The sequence below is a fragment of the Arctopsyche grandis genome, chromosome 6 (genome assembly GCF_051622035.1).
Source record: "Arctopsyche grandis isolate Sample6627 chromosome 6, ASM5162203v2, whole genome shotgun sequence".
Classification (NCBI taxonomy): Eukaryota; Metazoa; Arthropoda; class Insecta; order Trichoptera; family Hydropsychidae; genus Arctopsyche; species Arctopsyche grandis.
In genome coordinates, this window is record NC_135360.1 from 20,288,529 (window position 1) to 20,315,349 (window position 26,821).

The following is a 26,821-nucleotide window of genomic DNA, read 5'->3' on the forward strand; positions in this document are numbered from 1 at the left end:
CCTTGGTAGGATTTTGATCAGCTGTCTTCATCTATTACATACACATGAGCGAAGACAATTCACTAGAGTGTTATGATTTTGACATACAAAATTACATACATTTGTATGCAGAGGTTCTAATCTCGACTTGAAGTAATAAAGAAGACAAACAGTAAAGGTAAACAGACATTTCTTCACATTTCCATTATTATATGTGTTGCGTCATCGATTGACTATTACGTCACAAAGGATAGAAAGGGTAAAAACACAGCCTTTCGATTTTAGCCCTAGAACTCGTTTATTTCAAGGGCTGTCATTATATGGGTAGGCAACCGTAGAATTAGATTTTTGTAGTTGATAGCAAACACGTGATAAACACTGGATCCATGCAGTGTTTCGTTTTTTTAACTCATTGGATTGTCTGTAATTTTATAGAATATATCAAAAGTAATCATTCCAATGCATTGATTCGATGCAATTTAATATACGTAATTTTAAAATAAAATATTTTATCAAAATATATATCCAAAACTAACGAGGGGGAGACAAATTCCCGGGCCCCTGCTATTTATAAGACCCCGATTATAGAGAAAATCATAGTAAGAACATATTAAAAAATAAAAAGTTAAAAACCGACCACAAATAACGAATCTATACTTGCTGGGTAACTTAAAGGTCTGACCGCACTATACGGCCGTCGACTGCTCCAGCACGACACAACACGGCAAAGTTGATACAAAAGGCAACTCTGTCGCGTGACGCACGCTGCCGATCGTGTCGCAGACGCATAGTGCGGTCAGACCTTAAAAGGCTCTTTTTAATTTAAAAAGGAATTTTCTGTAAAAAATTTGCCTGCGGTGCAGCTTAAAGGTATTTAAATAGTGTTGATTTTGACATGTAAATTTACAACTCTTTGGATGCTGACCAACGCCAATCGGCGTTTTGCCAACAAGTCCATGGGCCTGAAAACGCCGATAGGCGTGGCATTATGAGCGTGTACAAAGTAAACAAGAATACTACCCGCTAAGCCTTTACAGGTAGCACTGAAAACAAATGCATTGAACATGGGTCGTGTAATCCAGTTCAGTCATTTGTCAACGTTTATAAAGACTGGTTTACACCGGAATTTCTGAATTTATAACCATTGCAGAATTTCCCGATGGAAATCCCCAACTGTTAGGTATTTTAGATTGTGGCTTGGCATTTAGATTGTGAGCTAAACATTTAAACAACAATGAAGAAGATGGAACTGCATAGTTTTGGAAAAATACATTCATTAAACACTAAACACACGAGTCTAAACACACCTTTACGAATCTCGAAATCCTCGGCGGTAGTTATCTGGGGTAGTAATCTAGGGTTTGTTTGGATTAGCTACAATATATCTGCTTTCTATTAGATTCCTAAATATTTTTAGTTGGAAATGTAGGCGAAATTTTCAGCGTGGCTGACTTTCAACAGAAAATCGTCAGCACCAAAGGGTTAAATGTTTTTTTCTTAATTATTTAAAAAGGGCAATATTTTATTTAATTCTAAAACAAGTCCCCCTCACAAAAAGGTCCAGAATACTTGAGGTTGGGTCTGGATTTTATTTCGACGATCCTGTACATATTATGTATTTAACTAAATCAAAATTTAAAATTTCTATACATTTTTATAGACGATATTCTTATGTACAGACTTCGATATTGTCAACCTTTTCTTTCCTTCATGATTTGTAAGACAATAATAATTGACAATAGTGAACCATTTTTTGTGGTTAAAAGCAACATGGCCAACGATCTCTATTTATGTAAATGAGAAACAATGTAAACACAGAATGTATAATAAATAATAATCTAAAAAAAATGTAAATTGTCAATTAAAATACACGAGTATTATTCATACGACATATATTCTTAGGATAATCACGAAAATAAATAAAAATAAGTTAAAAAAAACATCAATAATTCATATGCCGTCTTGGGTAAGAAAAACGGGTTTACATCGTTTTATTAATTCAATCGTTCGTATTTTATTTTTCGTACAAATGAAAAACTAAAATTGAAAACTTGTTATTGCATAGAACTTTCGCAACATTTAGACTTGATTTAAAAAAAATCAAATTAAGATATTATTTAAGATGCAATGTTAATATAGAAGAAAATGTTTTAAAACTCATATGTCAAGTGAATATATACACAAAAGAGTAATAAAAGAAGTATTAATGAAACACATTAGATATGAGAGAAAGTTTAAAAAAAAAAGGTCTCATTTTGCTGAATTCTTCAATTAATATGCACATATAAAACTACGAAATGTATTTTTAAATACACACATAAGTAAAAAGTTATAAGTAATGCAATAAATATGAATGTAATCACCTGAAGAGCAATTTGAGGAAGCATCCGAATCCTCTGCAGGTAGCTACTTCACCGGTGTAGGTGACCGTCATCTTCGCAGGACGTTTCCCGATTCAGGGAACAAATGTTTCGGACGACAACAAAACCAGGTAGGCAAAGGTGTGCAAAGTAAACAACACTAGTTATTATAACTTATATATTATCACAGTCGAAAGAATTTGGAGATTGGCGCGTTCACATGGCAGTGGCAAATGCGCCGGCCGTTTGGTCACTTTTGGCGCTCAATTCTTCTGCTTGTGCACATACTCTCGAGTAAGACAAGATAACTTGGGGTAATTCAATTCGACAGAAGATCTCCGAGTTCCGACAGCGTGTTAGTGATGGCGGCTCGCTCGAACAGCGTAATTTGCGCACATCATGAAGTGGGCATTCAAAGTTTTGAAGAAAACGAAAAGTTGCCGAGAGCGAGAGTCGCGATAGATATAGAGACGCGCTCCACACTCGACGCTCCGCACTCAACAGCGCGTTCCCCACTCCTGCACTCCTGCACCCCGCACTGCGGTTGCTCGATCGTCGCTCATCATGCTTTGCACCAAACACCCGCTTACACGCCCTATACTGTTTCACAACATATACATACATACATATGTATATCAATAGATAGTCGTTTCAAATTATATTCTGATCATTTACGCATCATCCATTTATTTATACGTGTGTAGGAATCTCGTCGTCGTCATCGTCATCGAAACCTTCGAGAATATTCCGCAACAACAAAATACATCGAGCGGAACAGCATCAAGCATTCCAGAAAATTCGACGCCTCGACGAAAACAAAATTCCTCTCGTACGCGTCAATAACCACTTCCATCAAGCATTCCAGAAAATTCGACGCCTCGACGAAAACAAAATTCCTCTCGTACGCGTCAATAACCACTTCCACCAAGCATTCCAAAAACACTATAAAAGGAGGTACAACCCAAACAACGCCAGTCGACCCAGAGCAGCAAGCGTCGACACACAGCATCAGACCAGTCGACCCACAGCAGCAAGCGTCGACACACAGCAGCAGACCAGTCAACATACAGCTCCTGACCAGCCACCACTACACTACGCGGACTTGGAAGATCAACCAGCCGGACGAGCCAGCAACACACTGCCGTATCCAGAGACCTTCCGTACATAGCTGAATGCTGAGCCAGCGACACTCTACCATATCCAGAGACCGCTGAACGACATACTTTTGCCCACAAATACCATACCTTTGTACAACCATAGGCAAACAATAAAACTTTATAAAACTAGCACAACAGTGTTTCGTTAGGCCGGGATACGGTCAACACACATGTAACCCGCCTACATTGGTACTAATCCGACGTGATCCACGCAACCTTCTGATCATCCAACAGCGCTGTCAACACATCGCTACCCCGCCTACATTGGTGACCCCATCTTTGAACCACACAACAGTGTTTCGTTAGGCCGGGATACGGTCAACACATCGTACCCCGCCTACACGTGCTTATGTTAAATACTTTCAAGCATTCAATTTGTTATATTCTGATGTATGGCAGTCACTACATTTCTACATAGCTGTGGAGTTGTAAAAATATGACTCCGATTCCGACATTTTTCCACTTACATTTTCTGATTTAAAAAAAATTAAAAATGTAAAATTTAATCTACTTTTATTTTATTTTTTCCCATTGGGATCATCGATATAGAATGTATAAGATAGGCCTGTAGCTGCTCTACGACATGGTCGAGTTTCGGTCACAATCCTGCGAGCTGGGACCAACTCGGCCTTGTTGGGTTCTCGCTGCTTTACTTTCTTTTTTCATTTATTTTCCATTTCCATTTTCTATTTATTACATTAAATATTCATGTCTTCAACAATTCCATCGTTTCACTCCATACGCCTCCCCATGGCCTTTTCATAGAAGTCTTAACGTGCTATTCAGCGGAGAGATTTGAGGGCTTAAAGGACTACTTTTCCGATAGTGTTTTTAGTGAGTAATGGCGCATCTATACATCATGTACGCGTCTAACGTAACGGATTTCTTAAATATCAGGCGTTTTCTTATTTGATCTAAATATGAGAAGAAAAAAAAACAAAGATAGAAACACTGTCTCAGATGTGGTAAACGGATTATTTTATGGAGGATGGACGAATGAGACGACTGGCATGTTAATGCACGTGTTTATTATATGACAGCTGAAGACAGAGTGAGTAGTAGCTCTCCGAACCCAGCCGGGTTGGTCCCCACTCGCAGGAAGGCAACCAAACTCGACCATGTCGTATAAGCGAGCCGCCACATCACTCCCCCCCCAGCATCAGCGATACCAAAATTACAAAGAAACAAATTTTACAAAAGAAAAAAAATTATTGTTACTGTAGGCGGGGTACGATGTGTTGACCGTATCCCGGCCTAACGAAACACTGTTGTGTGGTTCAAAGATGGGGTCACCAATGTAGGCGGGGTAGCGATGTGTGTTGACAGCGCTGTTGGATGATCAGAAGGTTGCGTAGATCACGTCGGATTAGTACCAATGTAGGCGGGTTACATGTGTGTTGACCGTATCCCGGCCTAACGAAACACTGTTGTGCTAGTTTTATAAAGTTTTATTGCTTGCCTATGGTTGTACAAAGGTATGGTATTTGTGGGCAAAAGTATGTCGTTCAGCGGTCTCTGGATATGGTAGAGTGTCGCTGGCTCAGCATTCAGCTATGTACGGAAGGTCTCTGGATACGGCAGTGTGTTGCTGGCTCGTCCGGCTGGTTGATCTTCCAAGTCCGCGTAGTGTAGTGGTGGCTGGTCAGGAGCTGTATGTTGACTGGTCTGCTGCTGTGTGTCGACGCTTGCTGCTCTGGGTCGACTGGTGTTGTTTGGGTTGTACCTCCTTTTATAGTGTTTTTGGAATGCTTGGTGGAAGTGGTTATTGACGCGTACGAGAGGAATTTTGTTTTCGTCGAGGCGTCGAATTTTCTGGAATGCTTGATGGAAGTGGTCGTACGAGCATTTAGTTTATTGATGCGTACGAGAGGAATTTTGTTTTCGTCGAGGCGTCGAATTTTCTGGAATGCTTGGCGCCTTTCCGCTCGATGTATTTTAATGGTGGCGGCGTGTTTCGACCGGTTTGGTTCCACTCGACTGGTAGGGGCGTTCCGCCTGAGTTTAATATAACGACTGCAGGTGCATATCGTCTGGGTTTCGGGAATGTAGTTTGTTGTTGCGGAATATTCTCGAAGGTTTCGATGACGATGACGACGACGAGATTCCTACATGGCTCTCCGGTGAGTGTTAACGATGTGTGTGATTTTGTGGGAATCTTGATGTGTTGGAGTCTATTGACTCGATGGCGTCGTTGTTTGTCCGGTTGTGCTGGAGAAAGTTGTCTCGACAGCGGGTCTTGTGTTGCATGCCGGTCCAAGTCTTGTTCTCTACCAGGTTGCTTATTTTGGGCGAGCTGCGTTGGTAGTGAAGGTTTGCGATGGCTTGGATGGTGCTGTTGTGCAGGCTGCTGTGTTCTGCGTGGAGTCATTCGCGTGACTGTTTTGCTGGTTGTGCTGGAGTTAGTTGTCTCGGCAGCGGGTCTTGCGTGAAGAACGTTGGTTGACGAAGTGCGTTGAGTGCTGGTCTTCGTTGGTTGTGCTGGAGTTAGTTGTCTCGACAGCGGATCTTGCGTGAAGAACGTTGGTTGACGAAGTGCGTTGAGTGCTGGTCTTCGTTGGTTGTGCTGGAGTTAGTTGTCTCGACAGCGGATCTTGCGTGAAGAACGTTGGTTGACGAAGTGCGTTGAGTGCTGGTCTTCGTTGGTTGTGCTGGAGTTAGTTGTCTCGGCAGCGGGTCTTGCGTGAAGAACGTTGGTTGACGAAGTGCGTTGAGTGCTGATCTTCGTTGGTTGTGCTGGAGTTAGTTGTCTCGACAGCGGATCTTGCGTGAAGAACGTTGGTTGACGAAGTGCGTTGAGTGCTGGTCTTCGTTGGTTGTGCTGGAGTTAGTTGTCTCGACAGCGGATCTTGCGTGAAGAACGTTGGTTGACGAAGTGCGTTGAGTGCTGGTCTTCGTTGGTTGTGCTGGAGTTAGTTGTCTCGACAGCGGGTCTTGCGTGAAGAACGTTGGTTTACGAAGTGCGTTGAGTGCTGGTCTTCGTTGGTTGTGCTGGAGTTAGTTGTCTCGACAGCGGATCTTGCGTGAAGAACGTTAGTTGACGAAGTGCGTTGAGTGCTGGTCTTCGTTGGTTGTGCTGGAGTTAGTTGTCTCGACAGCGGATCTTGCGTGAAGAACGTTGGTTGTGTTGGAGCTAGTTGGCTTAGTGGCGATTTGTTTCACCGGTTGTGCTGGAGTGGGTTGACTCAACAGCGGGTTGTGTTGGTAGCTGGTCCATATGTACTTTCACACCATGTTACTGTTTCGGTCGTTACAATGGTAGTGAAGGTTTGTGACGGTCTGGACGGTGCTGTTGTGCAGGCTGCGGCGTCCTGCATGGGCTCATCGAGGTGATGAATCATCGAAGGTGTGATGAGCGGTGCTGGCGGATCAACAGTAGTGGATCCATTTGGTTGTTGTCTCCGGGTTGCGTCTTGTTGTGGCGAAAGCTGCGGAGTTGTTTGACATGGTCACTAGTTGTAGGAACATGTAGCGGACTGCGTTTGAAGTCTGCGTTGAGGGTTGCGTTGTAGACTGCGTTGAAGGCTGCGGTTGCGTGAAGTCTGCGGTTGCTATGTAGGCTGCGATGTGGGCTGCGATGTGGGCTGCTATGTAGGCTGCGATGTAGGCTGCTATGTAGGCTGCGATGTGGGCTGCTATGTAGGCTGCGATGTGGGCTGCTATGTAGGCTGCGATGTGGGCTGCTATGTAGGCTGCGATGTGGGCTGCTATGTAGGCTGCGATGTGGGCTGCTATGTAGGCTGCGATGTAGGCTGCTATGTAGGCTGCGCTGTGGGCTGCTGTCGTGGCGGCTGTTGGTTGTTGTGGAGGCTGCACTGTGGGCTGCCGTGTTGACTGCGCTGTTGACTGCTATGAAGGCTGCGTTGTGGGCTGCTATGTAGGCTGCGCTGTGGGCTGCTATGTTGACTGCGCTGTTGACTGCTGTCGTGGCGGCTGTTGGTTGTTGTGGAGGCTGCACTGTGGGCTGCCGTGTTGACTGCGCTGTTGACTGCTATGAAGGCTGCGTAGTTCAAAGATGGGGTCACCAATGTAGGCGGGGTACGATGTGTTGACAGCGCTGTTGACTGCTATGAAGGCTGCGTAGTTCAAAGATGGGGTCACCAATGTAGGCGGGGTACGATGTGTTGACCGTATCCCGGCCTAACGAAACACTGTTGTGTGGTTCAAAGATGGGGTCACCAATGTAGGCGGGGTAGCGATGTGTGTTGACAGCGCTGTTGGATGATCAGAAGGTTGCGTAGATCACGTCGGATTAGTACCAATGTAGGCGGGTTACATGTGTGTTGACCGTATCCCGGCCTAACGAAACACTGTTGTGCTAGTTTTATAAAGTTTTATTGCTTGCCTATGGTTGTACAAAGGTATGGTATTTGTGGGCAAAAGTATGTCGTTCAGCGGTCTCTGGATATGGTAGAGTGTCGCTGGCTCAGCATTCAGCTATGTACGGAAGGTCTCTGGATACGGCAGTGTGTTGCTGGCTCGTCCGGCTGGTTGATCTTCCAAGTCCGCGTAGTGTAGTGGTGGCTGGTCAGGAGCTGTATGTTGACTGGTCTGCTGCTGTGTGTCGACGCTTGCTGCTCTGGGTCGACTGGTGTTGTTTGGGTTGTACCTCCTTTTATAGTGTTTTTGGAATGCTTGGTGGAAGTGGTTATTGACGCGTACGAGAGGAATTTTGTTTTCGTCGAGGCGTCGAATTTTCTGGAATGCTTGATGGAAGTGGTCGTACGAGCATTTAGTTTATTGATGCGTACGAGAGGAATTTTGTTTTCGTCGAGGCGTCGAATTTTCTGGAATGCTTGGCGCCTTTCCGCTCGATGTATTTTAATGGTGGCGGCGTGTTTCGACCGGTTTGGTTCCACTCGACTGGTAGGGGCGTTCCGCCTGAGTTTAATATAACGACTGCAGGTGCATATCGTCTGGGTTTCGGGAATGTAGTTTGTTGTTGCGGAATATTCTCGAAGGTTTCGATGACGATGACGACGACGAGATTCCTACATTACACAAAGAGAAAAAATTATTACGTGGGGAGAAAAAAAAAATGTTGACGTGGGTCATCCGCTGTGTACATAGGTGTACCGCCCTGAATGGTCGGTAGATTCGAGGGCGGTGACGTCGCGAGCAGGACGGTGGGTGGTCCGATGGTCGCGCGATGCGATGCTGCGGCGGCGCCGCTCTTCCGAGGCTGATGTCGGTTGGTGGGGCGGCGGGGGCGGCAGGGGCATCGATGTGGTTGATGATACTCCGAGCTGGACTGTGAGTCGTTGTGGCTCGTGGAGGTGTTGTAGCGCTACCGCCCGTCTCGGCGTGACGACGCTCGTGGGGACGGACGGGGCCTTGATGATGATGATGATGATGATGGTGCTGAGGTGGTGTATGTCTTGTGGTGCTGGATGACCGTTCTATGTGTAGTGGATCGCGCATGACTCCACATCCAGCTGTCAAGATCGTCGTCTCATTCGCTCCCCCATTTTTTAAAAGCACCTGTCGTCGACGTTGTGGCTGGACGTCGGTAGGTAGGTAGGTAGGTAGGTAGGTAGCCGTGTCTGCTCGTTTATTGTCACCCGCGGGCCGCGACGCGTGTTGATGGCGATGGGGGCGCGGCGGGTAGCTTCTCCCGCCTGACTCGGCGAGGCAGGGATGAGCGGCATGTTGAAATTGATCGAGGCTGCGTGGCTCGATGTCGGGGGTCACCAGTATGGAGGATGAACGAATGAGACGACTGGCATGTTAATGCACGTGTTTATTATATGACAGCTGAAGACGGAGTGAGTAGTAGCTCTCCGAACCCAGCCGGGTTGGTCCCCACTCGCAGGAAGGCAACCAAACTCGACCATGTCGTATAAGCGAGCCGCCACAATTTCATACATTTCAATCTCTGGCACTCGAATTTTCATTAGTATGATAATTCGTGTGGGTAAGTCTAGATGCATGGAATTTTTGAGTGCCAAATATCAAGATTTAAATATAAGGTAAGAAATACCACGATCAAGATTTGTGACGTGTGCGAGATCGCTTTGTGTGTAATAATCACCGAGCTTTTAGATCTATATAGCGCGAACAGTCACTTTCATCTTAAAAATTAAAGTCCGTCTACCTATAAAAGTCGTAATAAAAACAATCGTGCAGCTATATAAAACCAAAATAGAAGAAACTAAAAAATATAAATAAAAATTAAAACATGTATGTACGAAATTAGATTCGACCAAAGGGGGGGACTATGGTAGTCAACTAAACGAAGAATTATACAACTGACGAGCAAAAGGCACATTAGTCCCAACTATATAATTTTTTCATTTGAATTTTTTTCCCGCTTTTTATTTGTGGCGTCATAATGAATCGCACACTTTGTACACACCACCCGCCAGCCGTGCTTACGGTATATCTTTAGTATATTTCAAACGATTTAGCTACAAACATAATCAGAAATTGTCTGACCACCGATAGCACGCCTACAGACAGCCAGTGCATTCCGGATTCGCGGGCAATGTCCTGTTTTGAAATGTGTGAAAAGGGAAAACGCGTAATAGCGAGTAGTTGGTAGTATTGGTATGGTCAGTAGAAGTAGCGGGGCGCGGGGTGCGGTGTCTCGCCTGTGTCCGTCCCGGTGTCTGCATTTCGGCATTTCGGCATTTCGGCGTTTCGGCGTTTCGGCATTTGATTGATTCGCGTGTGTCGAATTCGATCGAGTGTTTGTCGGCCGCCGATTGACTGATCGCGAAATGATCGAGACCGAGATGGACGCGGAGGGCGACCTGACGAAGACAGACCCGCTGTCGAGTTGCGACACGGCGATGGAAGTGGAGGGGTTGGCGGGAGAAGACGAAGGCGACGGCGATGGAGAGAATGGCCAGAATCACCAGAAGGAGAAGAAAGGAAGGAAGAAAAGGGAGTCGGAAGAAGGCGAGGACGTGGACGGGGAAACCTCGATGCCCCCGCCACTGACGCCGCTGTCAGATCCTTTGCTTTTGCCGATCTCCAGCTCGCCTTTCTTGTCTGCCGAACTCGAAGGCGAAAACCCCGAACCTGACTTCATCCGTAACACTCGCTCTTTATTCTCTATTCAATACAATATTCAATACGACGATAATCATTCGGTAATCCCCACCCTCGCGCCAAAACACTGTCTGACGCACACTGTTGCCAATCTGTCCTTTTCAAAATAGACGCGCTCACTATATTTTCGAGTCTTTGCACTGTGTTATTCGATCGATTGATTATATTCATTTCATTTCTTCACTTTTTTATTTATTTTAACCCTTTGCCCGCGGCAATAAATATAGCGAACAAGCACTGTACGCAGCACTTTTTTTGCGTATTTGGCAATCGAGTTTTCGACCTTAAATACAGATTTTAATATTTACAGGTATTCCTCGACTTACGACGGAGATACGTTCCTGAACCTCGGTCGTAAGTCGAGGAATATATTTATATTTTTTTTTCGGTGATTTTACTTACTTTTATTAATACAGTAATTCAAATGAATTCGTATTTAAATTTAAAAAAAAATCTACATCATCCGTACTTATTAATTATAAATTATACATCCTCATCACTTATCACATAAGTACAATCCATTTCTTCATCTTCAGTTTGAGATACAGTCGTATGAGTTTTTTTGAAAAAATGTGTCTAATTTTTTTTGAAAAGTATCCTGTTTTTTTTCTCTATATATTTCTTGGTAGTATGCAAGATTTCCTTGAATCCTGCGGTTCACATTTGAAAATCTTTCAATGTCTGGTTCCATCATTTCAAACTTTTGTATTCCTTGATTAATTAAATTAAAAGCAGCAGCCGTTTCTTTCAATACAAATTTTTTCAGCGGTTCTGCAGATGTGATTGATTTATTTTCATCAATATCCTCTTCTGCAACCATTTGAGTTTCAAGATCTAATAATTCTGCATTGGTTAGATCTTCTAAATCATTTTCAAGAAGTTGGTTGATATCTTTGTTATCTACGTCAAATTGTAGACGTTCACTAAATTGTACGATTAGGTTAGTAATATCCTCGACATTTTTTTTTCTTTTTCGAATTTGCAAAGAGAAACGGGTTCAAATCGATTATTTTTAAATAATGAGCTTTAAGAGACGCAATGGAATTCGCTTTTCAATCTTGTCATCGATCCAAATCACTAGTAATTTTTCCATTTGTTGAATGGGTCCGAGTCTTTTTTTATTTATTATTTTAGATTTGAATGACAAGGACCCTTTAACGGCTTTACGATTTTTTTTACCACTATCATATTGTTTTATCACTTCAAGTTTCATTTCTAAGTCTATCACCTTTCTCTTTTTTTTAACAAGAGTTTATTTATCAGTCATTATCACGTTTCTTTATCACACATTATAAATGTTCTTATAAATAAAAATTTGAGCATTAATCAACACGAAATTTAGAAAATAAACATCTTAAAACAATAACCGTATGAGTTTGTTACCGTCGTGCGATTGGTGACGAATCCCAAAAGAATGAGTCATAACTTAATTTTTAAAACTACTGATATGTTTCATTTCTTCCGAAAGAGAATTCCCCGTTTTCATAACTCACATCCGCTTGAGATTTATCAATCAATTTTTGAAAAATAATTAATTAATAAAAAATATATTATTTTTTTTCGGTCGTAAGTGCGAACCGTCGTAAGTCGAGAACTACCTGTACTCATGTAACCAGATATGTTAACCCTTAGTGGCCCAACCTTTTTTTTGACGTATTTTAACATATTTTCTGGGATTTATGGGTTCATAGGAATAAAATAAAGATAAAAATATGAATTAAAAAAATCATTTATTTATAATAACATATAATAAAATGGTGGTTCCACAGTGGAACCTCTGGGCCACTGGCCATTTTAAATTATTTGTGGAATAGCTTAAAACAATTATTCTTACCACTAAGACATGGTCCCATTAATATATTAATCCCCTTTAATTGCTTCATTTCTGCAATATTCGTTTTCAGAGTCTTCGGGTTACCAAATTTTTTTTTGTATATCATACAAATTTGTTTCAAAAACAATATTTTGAATCAACTCTTCGGGAAAAAATTGAAGAATCACATCAGTGGGTGATTCAATATTATTGCCTCATTTTTTGGCCACAATGACAACAAATTTATTTTGGATATTATTCCGAGCACCTCTTCCTCATATAATTCGTTGCTCACCACGTATCGACTTTACTGGAAGTTCATCTTCGTTTTCTCAAATTCCAACATCTTCATCATGCTTCTCGTGCCGGTCATCACCCCTGTTCTCCAAAATAGTGAGATCACCTATCTCACCTATCTAAGTCCATCAGATGCCAAAAATTCACAATCAGACGTATTTCTGCCAAAAGGTGATTCACACAAAGATTCTCAAATTCAATAAATGACCATTGCAGTTTAACTGATATAAATATTTGATAAACATGCCGTCAAAATAGAGATAATTGTAAAAAAACAAAAAGTAAAAAAAGTGTACTAGTGGTCCCACTGTGGGACCCCCCCATCTTGAAGCTATGAAATAGTTATAAAATGTGCGAGGTATATGTATTTATTTGTATCATTTAGTTGACAGTAATATAGAAGTATAAAAACACATAGTAGCATACCTGCCATCTTTGATAATAAAGTAATTATTGGTGTTTTACTTAACCGCGATATTCACTTACGCTCTTGCCGATAGTCAAAAGTCAACTAACGACAAGTTTTTTCTTGAACGAAAGAATAAATATTTCCAACGAACGCTAAATGTCTCTGGTAACGATAAAATCGAAGTGGTATCGAAATACAACCATTGGGACACTAGGAAAAAAATAATGAAGTTGTGGTTCTTCCATGGCACCACTTGGACACAAAGGGTTAATTAACACAAAGTATTATTTTAAACAATAAAATACATAATATATCTCGTAATTTTGGCTTAATTGTCAAATAATCATTCTTCATACAATTGAAACGTATCACATAAAGACGTGACGTCACATAAACGAGGTTTCAGTATGGTTCCACAAAAAACTAATTTTGACCGGTATATATTCATTTTAAGCAAATTGAATATATGGCATTCAACTCTCAGTAATATATTCAACCCAAAGCTTCCATAGAAGACGGCCGCGCGCAAACAGTTAAATGTATATCAGGATTACCTAACAGGTAACCCCAATGCGTCTTCCTGGTCAGAAATATTGTACATTTGATTCAAGTATTATACAAAGTAAATACATTAATATCCACAGCGACATCTATGGTCAAATTTGTAAATTTGCAGCATTTTATATAATTCAGCGAAATTCGAGATTGCTGAAAACTCGACATTTTGCAAGAAAATAGGTAAGGTTGCCGGTTAACCCTTTGCCCGCGGCAATAAATATAGCGAACAAGCCCTGTACGCAGCACCTTTTTCTCGAATTTGGCAATCGAGTTTTCGACCTTAAATACAGATTTTAATATTTACTCAAGTAACCAGATATGTTAACACAAAGTATTGTTTTAAATTAATTGTAGTTTTGGATTAATTGTCAAATAATCATTCTTCATTATTGTATGAAGACGTAACGTCACATAATAGGAGGTTTCAGTATGGTTCCACAAAAAACTAATTTTTGACTGGCATATATTCATTTTAAGCAAATTGAATAGATGGTATTCAACTCTCAGTAATATATTCAATCAATTTTGAACCTTAAAACAGTTGAAATAGGCGCATATAAGGCTCAAAATCCCGTGCAAAGTTCAGAAATTCTATGGAAGACAGCCGCGTTACAGACTTGTCGTCCAAAGCTTCCATAGAAGACGGCCGCGGGCAAACGGTTAAAGCCAAGACGCGGGACTCACTGCTGTCAGTGGCTGTTGTGTGTGTGAGTGTAAAAAGTATTGCTAGTAAAGAAGAAAACGGCTTGGTCGACAGTGCGCAATTATTATACGTACCTATACAATATTTAGAATTTTAAACAATCGTACGCATTATTAAAATTTAAGACATTTACCGATAGAATTATTACGTGGTGCCACTTTAATATTGCGCACTGTCGACCAAGCCGTTTTCTTCTGCACTGGTCCCGCATCTCGGCTTTAACTGGGTTACCAATTTGTTGGAACCATTCGGATAAATTGGCAATCACTGATAGGAAACTCTGGAGTCACAAATCACAAAGGTATGGCCTGCAGAAATCAGTGGGATTTGAACCACTTTTTTCAAAGCATTATATGCTAAACACTAGTCTTTTCTGCTGGTTTATATATGAACGTATATATAACGTTATATATGAACGTATCCATTCCGTTTTCTCATATATGGTTTAGGGTGAAATCACACAGGAAGGAACGCGTCACATGTTTTTTTTTTTAGATACTTTTAAACATGCGAAAAAATGTGGCACGCCTTGTACGTATTCATGGCACGCCCAGCACACACTCTCCTAAAATCACTCCCTGGAGTGTTTTCGGTAAAATTTCATCCTCGTATTCGTCCTTGCTTGACAGTGATCGATAACAGTGTATCCTATATTTGAAGAAATGTAGGAGAACCCCCACAGCGGGGAGCCAAGCACACAACGTGCCGTTCTTCCCTGTGTGGTTTCGCCCATACTCTATTCAGTAGTGTTACCAGAAAAATTTGGCCCACATGTAAATGTTACCAAAGAGCACCTACATATATATACGGTGATCATATTTTTTTGCAGTAAATAAAGAACATATAGAGAATCGTTTTGTATCGCTGTGAGAGTCAGCGTATTTTTCGCGAAGTAATGATTTTGTAAATTAAACATAACTCCTAAACCTTTCTATAAATTATATTAAAAATTGGAATACAGCTGCTTTATAGTTGTCTTCGACTGTATGAATTATAAGATCAAAATTTCTCAAACTTTGTTGATTATTTTATTAAATTTTGTATTAAATTCACATGCATTTCAATTTATTTTCACGTAGTAAACGATGTCTATATTATAGATCATGATGTTATTCATGTGAACGGAACATGTATACTACTAGAAAAAAAAACTAGCCTATTTCAATATCTGGGGATTAGAAATCTTCTATGAATATTATCATTTTGGAATATTACCGATCAATTCCTTAGAAAAAAGTCAAGCCTTAACGATAGAAATATATATATACATTACATATATTTATCTATATTTTGGAAAAAAAAATGCTTCTATGAATATAAGTTTTTTTAAATAATACTTTTTTGTATGAAATTTGGAAGATTAAAAAAAAAAACACATTGTGTTGACGGCCTTTGAACGAGGTTTTATTAAAAACGTTTGTGTTTATGACCCATAGTGAGTTGATACCAAAATATGTATAGATATACAAAATTGTTTGGAAAGACCATTTATGAAGTCCGATCGGTAAATCCAGACTAAATGAAATTGCAATATTACTTCAATATGCGTCTTAAACACATAGTCTGTATTTTTTTAATAAAACTTCATTCAAAGGCTGTCAATACAGTGTGTTTATTAATTCTCCAAACTTCATACAAAAAAGAATTGGTTGCTACTTTAGTATGCGGTCTACCTTAGCATGCGATCTACCTTTGAATCGTAGTCTACTATTTTTTACTTTATCTATGTACGTAGTTTTATTTGTATCGTAGCAACGAAATGTTTATTACAATTTTTGTGTTTTTCCTGACGCCCCATAATGTTGTCGAAGCTTATCTATCAAAATATCGTCTGCAGCGAAGAAAATGCAGTTGAATTTTTACGACAACACAATCTTCTTGATGTTGCAGAAGACGCGATGCCTTGTCATTTATGCGGCGGCGTTATGGAAAATGCAACAAGACGTAACAGAGGTGGGGAACTCATCCCCGTACTTCGATGTGCTCGTAAAGGATGCCAAACGTATCGTTCAGTTAGAAAAGGTTAGGTTAAGTTAAGGTTGGCCCCTATACATTTGAGATTTGGTATCAAAAATGGCCCATCTTTTTTTTATCTTTTGCTGCATGGTGAGATGTAATTTATAAAGAGATATGTGTCGTCGTTAATGTACAAATAAAGTTTAATTTGTAATCATTGTGTATTTTTTTTTTTTTGCTATAAATGTAATTTTTGTTTTTTAAAGGGCCAACCTTAACTTAACTTAACCTATCCTGACCCTTAAATAAATAGGTGTTGGCTGCTAAGATCTATTTTTTTTTAAAGTTTTATTTCATCAATATTTTCACAAAAAAAACATATCTTAGCAGCCAACACATATTTATTTAAGGGTCAGGATAGGTTAGGGGTAAGGTTGGCCCCATTCGTTTAAGACTAGGTCGTTAGGTTCGGTATTATTCAGCCTCAGTGTCACACTTGAGAACTGAGACAGTGAGACCGCATATTAAAGTAAAAACATGAAGGTAGATCGCATACTAAAGTAGAAATGTGCACGTAGACCGCATACTAAAATAGCACTAAGAAATTTGTTCAAAAAACTCCCATTCATAAATATCATACCATTATAACTTTATTCAAAATATCGACAAATAAATTGAAATATATGTTTATACCAGTGGCGTGCTATGGAAATTTGCCTGTTTATATCGCACAGCCTTACTTACATGTGTGCATGAGGGACTCAGTATGGCGTCACCTTTGTATCCTGCTCGTACACACATAAATAAGACTGTTCGATGAAAACATGGATGTTTATATGGCGTGCCACTGGTATATATATATGTAAATGTTTATTTCTACTGTTTAAAGCTTAACTCATTTTTTTCCAATGAATTTATCGAGAATATTCCAAAATGATAATATTCAGAAAAGATTTAAAATCCTCAGATATCGAAATTGCCTAGTTTTTTTTATCACGTAGCCTACTTTTAAAATCGAATCTTTCATTTAATTCGTAAAAAATATAATACATTGAATTGTATATAAAAATGAATAGAGCAATCATCACAGTTTTAGAAATACTGATATGGTAATTTAAAAGGTCGGATACAACTGTGGAGAAGTTGTATTTCAATTTACTTTAATTCATTGAATTTAATTAATTAATTTTAATTTAATTTACAAAACCTATTATTTTTATCGTTACTTTGGGAAAAATTCGCCGACTCATAAAGTTTTCGGAATATTCGGGCAGCCCATAGTGAATTTATTAATTCTCAATTTTTCAATTTTTAATTTTTATGTACAATTTTTTAAATGTTTTATTTTATTTGTTTTTCTATTATTGTTGTTTTATTTTTTCTTATGTATTTGATCTTTTATGTATTGCCTGGCCACAGTGTCATATTGGGGTGACCTGTAAAGACTCTGTGGTATACTTGTATATTAAAATAAATAAATAAAATAAACATGTCTGAAAGCTGTTTTATGGACACCATTACATTAATAATTGGCGGTCCTTCAGGGGACCCCTGCAACCCCAAGGGCCCGGAAACCCCCGTGTCCATTCCATTTTCTCAACTTATAGATTTACTCTCTCACGGATGATAAATTTAAATAAATCTCGATCCTATCGATCAATGAGCTTTGTTTTGGCATAGAACCTTATGCCAAATTACTTTTTAAGTATTTGGGTAGTACGGGTACCTGCTTGGGTAAGGATTTATTGTTTGAATTGAAAACTATTCTTGCACAATTTTTGTAACCTCTTTACATAAGTAGGTACTCGTACAACCCAAGTTCCAAAAAGTCTAATTTGAATAATATGGCATCCTTAATCAGTACATATTGTTCAACTAACATATCAGGTTTGATCAATCAACCCTAATCCGGATAAGGTGGGTCTAATAGACCCATCCGCTTCTGATATTATTGTTGTTTTTGCAATTAAAAATGCAAAAATAGTGCACCCTATCAGTTTTTTATAAAAGTTTCACTTACATATTTCTTTATACAGCAACAGATTTCGTTATTGTTTTGGTAAAACTTCATAACTTGTCTTTGATAAAATCACAATAAATGGATTTTTTCGTATAAAATGCTTTTTACAGTATTACTTATATCTTTTAATTTAATCCATAAAATATTAACCATTTAAAAGTAAAGGATTGCTCATGTGTGTCGGTTAGGCTGTATTTGCAATAGATTATCTGAATTATGTTATGTAGATTCATTATAAAACACTTATCATATGTATATGAAATTATTTCATAAAACAAATATAGTTATATGAAATTTTTGAGCTAGATTTGAATTATTAAATGTAACATAATGGAAATTTCCATTGTACACCAAAAATGAACTATGTAAATATTTACACACATTTTCTTTTAATTTTAGCGGCTACAATGAAAGATTTTGACGATGCTGTACCTGAAGAAGAGCGAAAATATTGCTTAAAAGAATATTCAGGTATATTATTTATAATACTCGAGTACAATTTGATTTTTTTTGTATTTACATTTAATTGATTTATTCTCGATAACTATGCATGTATCAGAATTTTCCTCGATAAATTTTATGTTATCCTAATGCATTTATAAAATACATTTGAATTATTTCTCACATTTATAATAGTCAAGTATATTTTTCATTCCAGATCTGAACAATGTGAAACAAGTCCGCATGCATTGCACTGCATGCAATAAACATTTAGGATTGTCAGCACATAATGTTAGCAGGTTGCGAATGCATCCATTACTGCGTACATTAGTGTGTATTGATTGTTTGGATTTCTACAACAGCGGTGAATTCTCTAAAGGTGAAGATGGTAGTGAATTGTACTGTAGGTGGTGTGGACAGGGGGGTCAAGTCTACTGTTGTTCATCTTGTCCTGTAGTTTTTTGTGAAGTATTTACCCGTTGCCAATTTACTATGTTTAAAATTAAAACAGAATCTAGACAGATAATCTCACAAATCCGTGTTTATTGCAGAAATGTATAAAAAGAAATTTTTCACCTTCGAAAATAGAAGACATTGAATCAATCGATGATTGGAGTTGTTTTGTTTGCTCTCCCGAGGCACTGTGGGTTCACAGAGGCGCGCTATGGGCTGCTCGTCGTTATTGCGCTTTGAAGAATAAGTAAATTATTCATTTTTAATACTTCTTTTTTATAAACTCTAAAATATTATTCAAATTATTGATGTTATTTTAGGTGTGCTTTGACAATTACTGATCCTGGAAGAAGACTTAAATATCAAAGAGAATGTCAAATTGATGAATCTTCATGTTGTAAGCGTAAGATTAAAATAACAAACAACCAAAAGGCAAAGGTAACTCCAGATGCCAAAAAAATAGTAAAGAAATCTGAAAATAAAAAGAATGCTATGAATGAAGGCACAAAAAGGCGTTCTCCGATGATTTCTAAAAAATCCAAAATGGAACCTCAGTTAATTCTCGGTAATTTAGCACCTAACACGTATGTGGCGATGCCTCCGGCGAAGAAAATCGCTTTATCACAATATCCATTCCATTCCCCCGCTAAAATACCAGTGATTGCGACAGCAATACCTCATATTAATAAGAAACAACAGAATCGAAAGCAGGGTTATAAAAGATATAACGGATATATGCCTGCTGGTTTTGCAGTAGGCGTGCGAGATTGTTATTCAAACGTCATTCCGAATGATAATCTAAATTTATCATTGGAAAGTTTAACTCAAGTAAGTGTATTTTAAATTTATAATCAAATAGTGTTCATATACTAGAAAATTTTATACGAATTACCTTTTTTACAAAATATCGTTTCATTACCATTCAGTACAGTATCGTTGATTCTGCAAAACCTGCACATTTAAAAAGTTATTTTATTATCAATAAAATGGTCCAAAAATATTTTTATTTCAACAGTATTTAGTTTTTGTGATAGGAATGTGGTGATTATATAATTTTATGTTTCATGGAATGTAACTCTAACTAGTAAAACATGTATATCCTATTGTTCAAAATGTATCTTCTTGTTGTGGTATCTTTTGACTAGTTGGAATATATTCCATCTAACCTGGTATCAACTACCGTTTTTGTTGAAGTGTATTTTCAGTTGTAATTTAAATTGACCAGTTGGAATGGAGACGCGACAATTGGTGCAAGTCCAAAAGGTTCAACGACAAAATGTACCCGAAAATTAGACAAAATGTACCCTAAATTTTCCTATTTTAATGGAAAAAGTAACTTTTTATTGTATTATATTTATCGATGTATATGGTACTTTTCATCGTATAGATCACGGATGTTATTAAATTAGCATAAATTACAAGTGTTCTCAACTGCACCAACATATTCTTATTTAAATTGAAAAATTACATTTTAAGCGAATGTCATTGTGACTCATTGAATATCATTTTAAGATGTCATTGGATTAGTTTAAATGTTAGGGGTTCTTAGCCGTATCCAATATTTACTTATTTAAATTGAAAAAAAAAAACTTTCTAAGCCTATGAACTGCAGATTACATTGAATTAGTTTATATGGCAGGGCTTTTCAACCGTCTCCAAAATTTTCTTTATTTCAAATGAATAATTAACTTTTTACCGTATACATCGCGGGCGTTATTAAATTAGTGTAAATGACAGGTGTTCTTAACCGTATCCAATATTTACATATTTAAATTGAAAAATAATAATAATTTATAATTAACTTTAAAAATTTAGGATTTTTGAACGTGAACATTTTGTCGCGGGTACATTTTGTCAGTGCACTAATTTTCGGGTACATTTTGTCATTGAACCTTTTGGACTTGCACCAATTGTCGTGTAACCAGTTGGAATATATTCTGTCTAAACCCACGTAAATTGATTCATATGGCGAACTACATTCTAACTGGTCAACATATATTACAACTGAAAATCCAGTTCAACTACAACTAAGATGGAAAAGTTAGGTTTTCGTAAAAACGTCACACAACTAGTTAATTGAGTTGAGTAAGGTTTTGTCATTTTACTAATATTTTTGTATGGAAAAATGAAACTATCCCATGAATCTCATATTGGTTAGATCCTGGCCACATTGAGTGACTTGCGGGCAACTTGGTAGGTAACTTTGTTGCACCACCAGATCTAGTTGAACTAGTAGATCACTAGTTGCCCAAGTCATAGTCACCCAACCAGCGAGATCTGTTGCCGGCGTTAGGTCTGGTCATGGTGATTTTATTACTTGAGCAACCGTTTCAACTTGCCATACTCGGTGATTAGTTGCTGGCGATTCTATAGTGAAAAAACCATGAGCAATTGCGTTTGGGCTCAAAAGACACTTGCAAGTCACCCGGTGTGGCCCGGCTCTTGGCAAGAGTGCTGTAGTTCTACAGTTATTGTAGACGAGCTGCCCCTTAATAACTCAAAATGGTTAAATGATGCATATAGGAGGTTTTACAGAATCAACAAAGATTGTTTATTTTGTACTCCAAATTGAATATTACATGTATTCATAATATATTTTTCAGGGCTTAGATATGTCATCAATGTCGGCCATGGAAATGCAAATCGACGAAGACAATGTTGTTTGCACGCCAGATTTTCCATTACCAATCGAACCATTGTGTGAAGTAAGAGAAAATGATGAAGATTGTTCAGAAGTGCCACCTAAAGTCGATGACGATGTTCAGTGTTTGACGCCCAATACACCCCGAATTGTTCCGAAACCTCTTTCAGCTTTGATGTCTAAGCCAAATACACCTATACATAAACCGATTGATTCTTTTAACGTGATTCAGATGACTGAAAAGGATGTATCCATTAATAAGATTACAGGAGGCCTTAAGTTCAGAGTTGATCCTGCCACGCTATCAACTAGCAAAATGTATCAATTGCCCGATGGTCGTATTTTTGCTGTCAATATGAACTCTAAAATGCCCGGTGGGTATTCTGCCACTATAGTATCAGTTAATGATCCATCTATACCTCTCTTATCCAGACCCGGGCTCACCGTGAAACCCACAGCTCCACGCACTAATCAATCGTCTGAGAAGAAAACTCGGCGAAAAAGAGAAAAACCCAACAATATGTCGTCTTCTTCAGCATTGGACAAGACATTCCAGTCTTCTATAAGTTCAACCCCACGAGAAAGTACAGTGAAAACTCGTAGTAATTCTCTCAGAGAATCGACAGACAATGGCAATATGTCTATATTAGAAAAAAGTTTAAAAGGTGATCAAAAATCTAACTCCGTTGAGTGGTACACTTATAACATGTGTGATGCTATTGATTTGGTTGACTATGTTTCAAAGAAGTTGCACAAGATGAAGAATACCCCAACGGGAAATTTAAGAAATAAAACTATTCAGGAAATGAAAGAATTTCATTACACATTTGATCAAATACTTAAAATTTCTTGCCAAAGGTTTCATGAAGTTAGAAACAATCTTAATAATGAATTTAAACTCTGGCTTAAAGACAAATGTTCTATTGAATTATTCAGCGATGAAGGAGAAGATGAGGATAACGTAGAAATTACGTCAGATAATAGATTTACTGAAAAACCTACAAACGACAATTCAAAATCTTGTGATGAACCCATATTCATTGATGAGAATTCCAACGATTCTATGAAAATTTCTAGCCTAAATGCGTCGAAAAGTCGCATAGATAGTGAAGTTAAAATAGACAGTATTGTATGTAATATAACCGCTGGAAGTGACACAGAAATGGATTTTACGGTAGACACTGACAAGATAGATAGTGACAAAGATGATGAATTGAAATCCGGGGATGTGAGAACCCCCGAAAAAACACATTCGGTTGAGGTAACAAGTAAATGTGATGAAAATTTAGATAATATGACGTTGAATGATGATTCTATGAATAAAACTGATAGTTGTGATGGTATAATCGAAAAAAATAACTGTGTGACCCTCGATGATTCGAATAAATCTGATTCAACTGTCGATTTTGCGACAGAAAAAGATCCTTCCCCGGTAGATACTGACGAACTTATATTGCAAAACGATGTCGATAACCACGAATCGAAATGCGATAATGGCGAACTTGACGATTTATTAAATGAGGAAGATACTGCGGAAGATAATGCAGAAGTTACCACTGAAGATACTATCATGGATAATAATGCTTTAGATAAAAATTGTAGTACCATCGAAGATAACAATAAGAGCAGTGAAGATTCTAATCTGGAATTAGATGGTAATGATATTAGTAATAATAGTTGTGATCGATCTGATAAAATTTTGAGCCAAATTGACGATAAAGATGATGAAATTTCTTCAACGAATAATGGAATTAGTTTGGACAGTTCTTATTAAAGTTGATGAATAAATTAAGTACAATTTACACACCATAAAATGTTTCAATGTTTCAAACAGCATGCACATTTTAGTTTGGATGATATTGAATTGGTTGAGCAAATTGAGCAAAACTAAAAATATCCAACTCGGTTCTTTGGAGTAAATTTCTCGTTAAACTTGCTGCAGTGTTGTTTTTGGTTTCACAGCTTGAAATTTTTGGACATCATGACTTACCTGACAGTAGACTGTGAAATTTCGCTCGAAAGTGATCACAATCGCAGGCAAAATAATGTGTCGTGTGTTTAAAAAGATAATAGACTTACTCGGTGATTTGTTAACGAACGTTACTCGGTGATTTTAACGTTAACTCGTCGATATCAATATTGCACGTATGGTTTGTGTTCTTGATAACTTTCATCATTATACTTACATACATATGTATGTATATACATCTGCATCTACCTTTGTCATATTTTATTTTTGTGTAACTATTGTGTGTTTGCGTACATATGTGAAAGTTATTTAATGTTATTAGTGAAAGAAGCCACTTTTGAGTCAATACATACATACATACATACATACATCTGAAGAAGTACAACATTCCGTTTGTATATGCACCACACAGTGATTAAGGAATGTATTATATTATATTTAAATTGGAGGTGTTCGTTTTTTTTTTCAGGTTTAAAATGATCATTTGATACTGATTGTTTATTCTCTTTGTGTGAGAGCTTTCCACTTGCGGAATCGAATAATTCAATTTTAAACTTAGCTATTTCTTATTGTTTTGTATGATGGAAAATATTATTACTAATTTAAGTATAATAAAACAAGTGTTTCAAATTTTATAAATTTGTATAGACGCTTTTATTTTAAACGGACCATTTTTTTAACAGTCTTTTGCATGGTTTCTGACCAGAATCTTCGGTTTTCTGCCTGAGTGTGCTTTGGTGGCAACGAGATGATGTTATAAATTAAATTTATTATTAACGATGAATGAAAATAGTTTTGTATTTACTTATAATTTTTATATTATTGGTTGGTGAAGAAATGTAGTGTTTTGTACAATTTGACGCCTGATCAGAATAGTTATTGAACTGTATATTAATGGACCGTTTAAATAAACTAATATTTTATTAAGTTTGATCTATTGATTTTAATATATATATATATATAAGAGAATATATGGCAACTTATTGATTTTGATTTCTCATAATGGGTGTTTTATTGATTTCAGTTAGAAAATGCTATGATTTATTTTATTTCATCGATGAATTTTACTAGTTTGTACAAATTTTATACAAAATTGATGGAATCAGGATTCAAATATAATTTTTGTAAATAGTTCATTACAACTTATGTATAATTATAACGTTAAGCCATTATTTCTAAGAATGTTAAGAGGTATAATATTTTTGTCGTAATAAAATTTTCAACTAGTATTAATTTGTTTGTAAATCGCTTTGAATTCCTTTCAAAATACATGCTTATTTCTATTTTATATCGCAGTCCTGATGACTAGAGTATGGATAGCCAAGGTGCCGATCATTGTTCAATTGTTGTAAAAAAGGTTCGGCAAACCTTTAACAATGCATTTACAACATTTGAACAATAAACGGCACCTTGGTTATCCCGGCTCTACTGATGACTTCATCAGCTAAAAATTGTAACACAAGTAGGGGTGAAGAGTATTAATTGGATGAAATTGTAGAAATAACACATATTTATTAAAAAAAAATTTAATATGATTTCACATTTTTGACAAAATATCTATAGTAAATTGTAAGTATTTTTTTTTTGAACACAAAATAATATTGAATATGGACAGCAAGCTTTTTTTTTTACTGCTAAGGTTTTATTTTAACAACGAATATCAATATATATATTACACATAAATAAACACATACAAGTATTATGCGTGAACAAATATACAATATGCGTGCATTATATATAATATATTGTACATATATTATGTTTTTTACAATAATATCATACATGAAATATCAGCGATAGTGATTTACAATCGATGTCGGTAATTGTGTATTATAATTATAGACAAATATAAAAAATAAAGAGTAACAAATTGAATTAAATTTTAGAAAGAACTGTTGTGCTACATGAAAAACAAAAAAAGTACAATTGGCAGATAGGCGATGCACAATATTGCGTTGAACCTAAGATAAATTACAATATTTGAATTAAAAACGTAACGATTTACAAGGTATTTATAATATATACGAATTAAAATATTTGTACATTCTTACGAGGCGGTAATTAATAAAAAATAGATGATGGTACATTTTGAAAATTACGAGTTCGCACACAATACACATTCATATGTACATACATGCATTCACAATATAAAATGCAATAAAAAATATATTTATAATATATGTAATTATCAATAAGAAATTAAACAAATATCAAAATTTGAGTATTAAGCTCATACTCTAAAAGATGCAGTTTTTAAACTTTCGACTTAAATGCTAATGACTTGTGAGTCTTTACGTGTTCGAGCAAATCGAACACCTTAACGCCAACCTTCTTATTTTATGTATATTCGCAAACATTCAACATCAAATTTCACATTGTGCAGAAGACTGAATAAGAAACATGTCGCGTGTAACAAATAGGTATTATTATATATGTATGTATATTATTTTAATATCTGAATTGTCCTTTCCTTCCGCGCTCGTTGTGATATACTCTGAGCGGAGTGTAGTTGCCGTTTGATGTTCCATTGCTGTTCAATCCTGCAATAAGTACGTACGAATCATTAGTTATGTGTAATTCAAATATTATATGTAATAATGTGATGCTATGCATTTTTTTTTAAATCAGTGAAGTGTTGTTATTTTACAAATCTACAACAGTTACGAATGCAATACGAATATATTACGATATGAATCCTACAAAGCATTTTTAACATAAAGAAAACGAATATTGAAATTTTTGATAATAATAGATATTAAATAATTTACAATATGTATATATATGTAATATATTAGAAATAAACAAACGAAGCTTTACATGAAAAAGTAACGCAAATAAAATATAATGTTTTTTGGTATAAATTATAATTTTTGTCTGAAATACATAATATTTATTTAAGTTAAAGGTCAAGTATCGAAGAATGAGAAAGTGTAATATCTACAGTCGTGGACAAATGTATCAGGCCTTTCTTTCTGACCTTGCAACCTCATCATCCAGCTTTCATCAAACGTCTTC

At 37.1% G+C, this 26,821-nt stretch overlaps 3 protein-coding genes across 8 annotated transcripts in view; 1 reads left to right on the forward strand and 2 right to left on the reverse strand.

Annotated features, from left to right (window-relative positions):
• The window catches only part of LOC143913327 (bestrophin-4-like), a 33,267-nt gene extending 30,374 nt beyond the window's left edge, over window positions 1-2,893 (reverse strand). For 3 of the 4 annotated variants that reach the window (XM_077433039.1, XM_077433038.1, XM_077433041.1), the window contains exon 1: window positions 2,343-2,879. In XM_077433039.1, coding sequence (XP_077289165.1) covers window positions 2,343-2,413 — 71 coding nt within the window. In that variant the 5' untranslated portion in view covers window positions 2,414-2,879. Of the gene's footprint in view, window positions 1-2,342 lie in introns of all 4 variants that reach the window. The other variant, XM_077433040.1, reaches the window with a different exon arrangement.
• Window positions 2,894-9,954: 7,061 nt separating this feature from the next.
• ADD1 (ADD domain-containing protein 1) lies at window positions 9,955-24,724 on the forward strand. Of its 2 annotated transcripts, XM_077432875.1 has the most exons (7): window positions 10,048-10,528; window positions 16,217-16,348; window positions 18,702-18,773; window positions 18,961-19,211; window positions 19,295-19,443; window positions 19,517-20,024; window positions 21,800-24,724. In XM_077432875.1, the coding sequence occupies exons 1-7, from the start codon at window positions 10,213-10,215 to the stop codon at window positions 23,609-23,611; spliced, it is 3,240 nt and encodes a 1,079-aa protein (XP_077289001.1). In that variant the 5' UTR covers window positions 10,048-10,212; the 3' UTR covers window positions 23,612-24,724. The 2 variants fall into 2 exon arrangements, with proteins under 2 accessions (XP_077289002.1, XP_077289001.1); XM_077432876.1 differs by lacking the exon at window positions 16,217-16,348 and having other exon boundaries at window positions 9,955-10,528.
• Window positions 24,725-25,300: 576 nt separating this feature from the next.
• SP1173 (major facilitator superfamily domain-containing protein SP1173) overlaps window positions 25,301-26,821 on the reverse strand; it is a 53,933-nt gene continuing 52,412 nt past the window's right edge. The window contains exon 16 of one of the 2 annotated variants that reach the window (XM_077432877.1): window positions 25,301-26,346. In XM_077432877.1, coding sequence (XP_077289003.1) covers window positions 26,255-26,346 — 92 coding nt within the window. In that variant the 3' untranslated portion in view covers window positions 25,301-26,254. The remainder of the gene's footprint in view (window positions 26,347-26,821) is intronic. The other variant, XM_077432878.1, reaches the window with a different exon arrangement.

What these genes read in the sequence shown, in the direction of transcription:
- ADD1 (XM_077432875.1), top strand. Translation starts at nt 10,213, where the DNA reads ATGATCGAGACCGAGATGGACGCGGAGGGCGACCTGACGAAGACAGAC. An exon ending in CCCCGAACCTGACTTCATCC is followed by an intron (nt 10,529 to 16,216) that starts GTAACACTCGCT and finishes TTGATGTTGCAG; the next exon opens with AAGACGCGATGCCTTGTCAT. An exon ending in GTCCTGTAGTTTTTTGTGAA is followed by an intron (nt 19,212 to 19,294) that starts GTATTTACCCGT and finishes TGTTTATTGCAG; the next exon opens with AAATGTATAAAAAGAAATTT.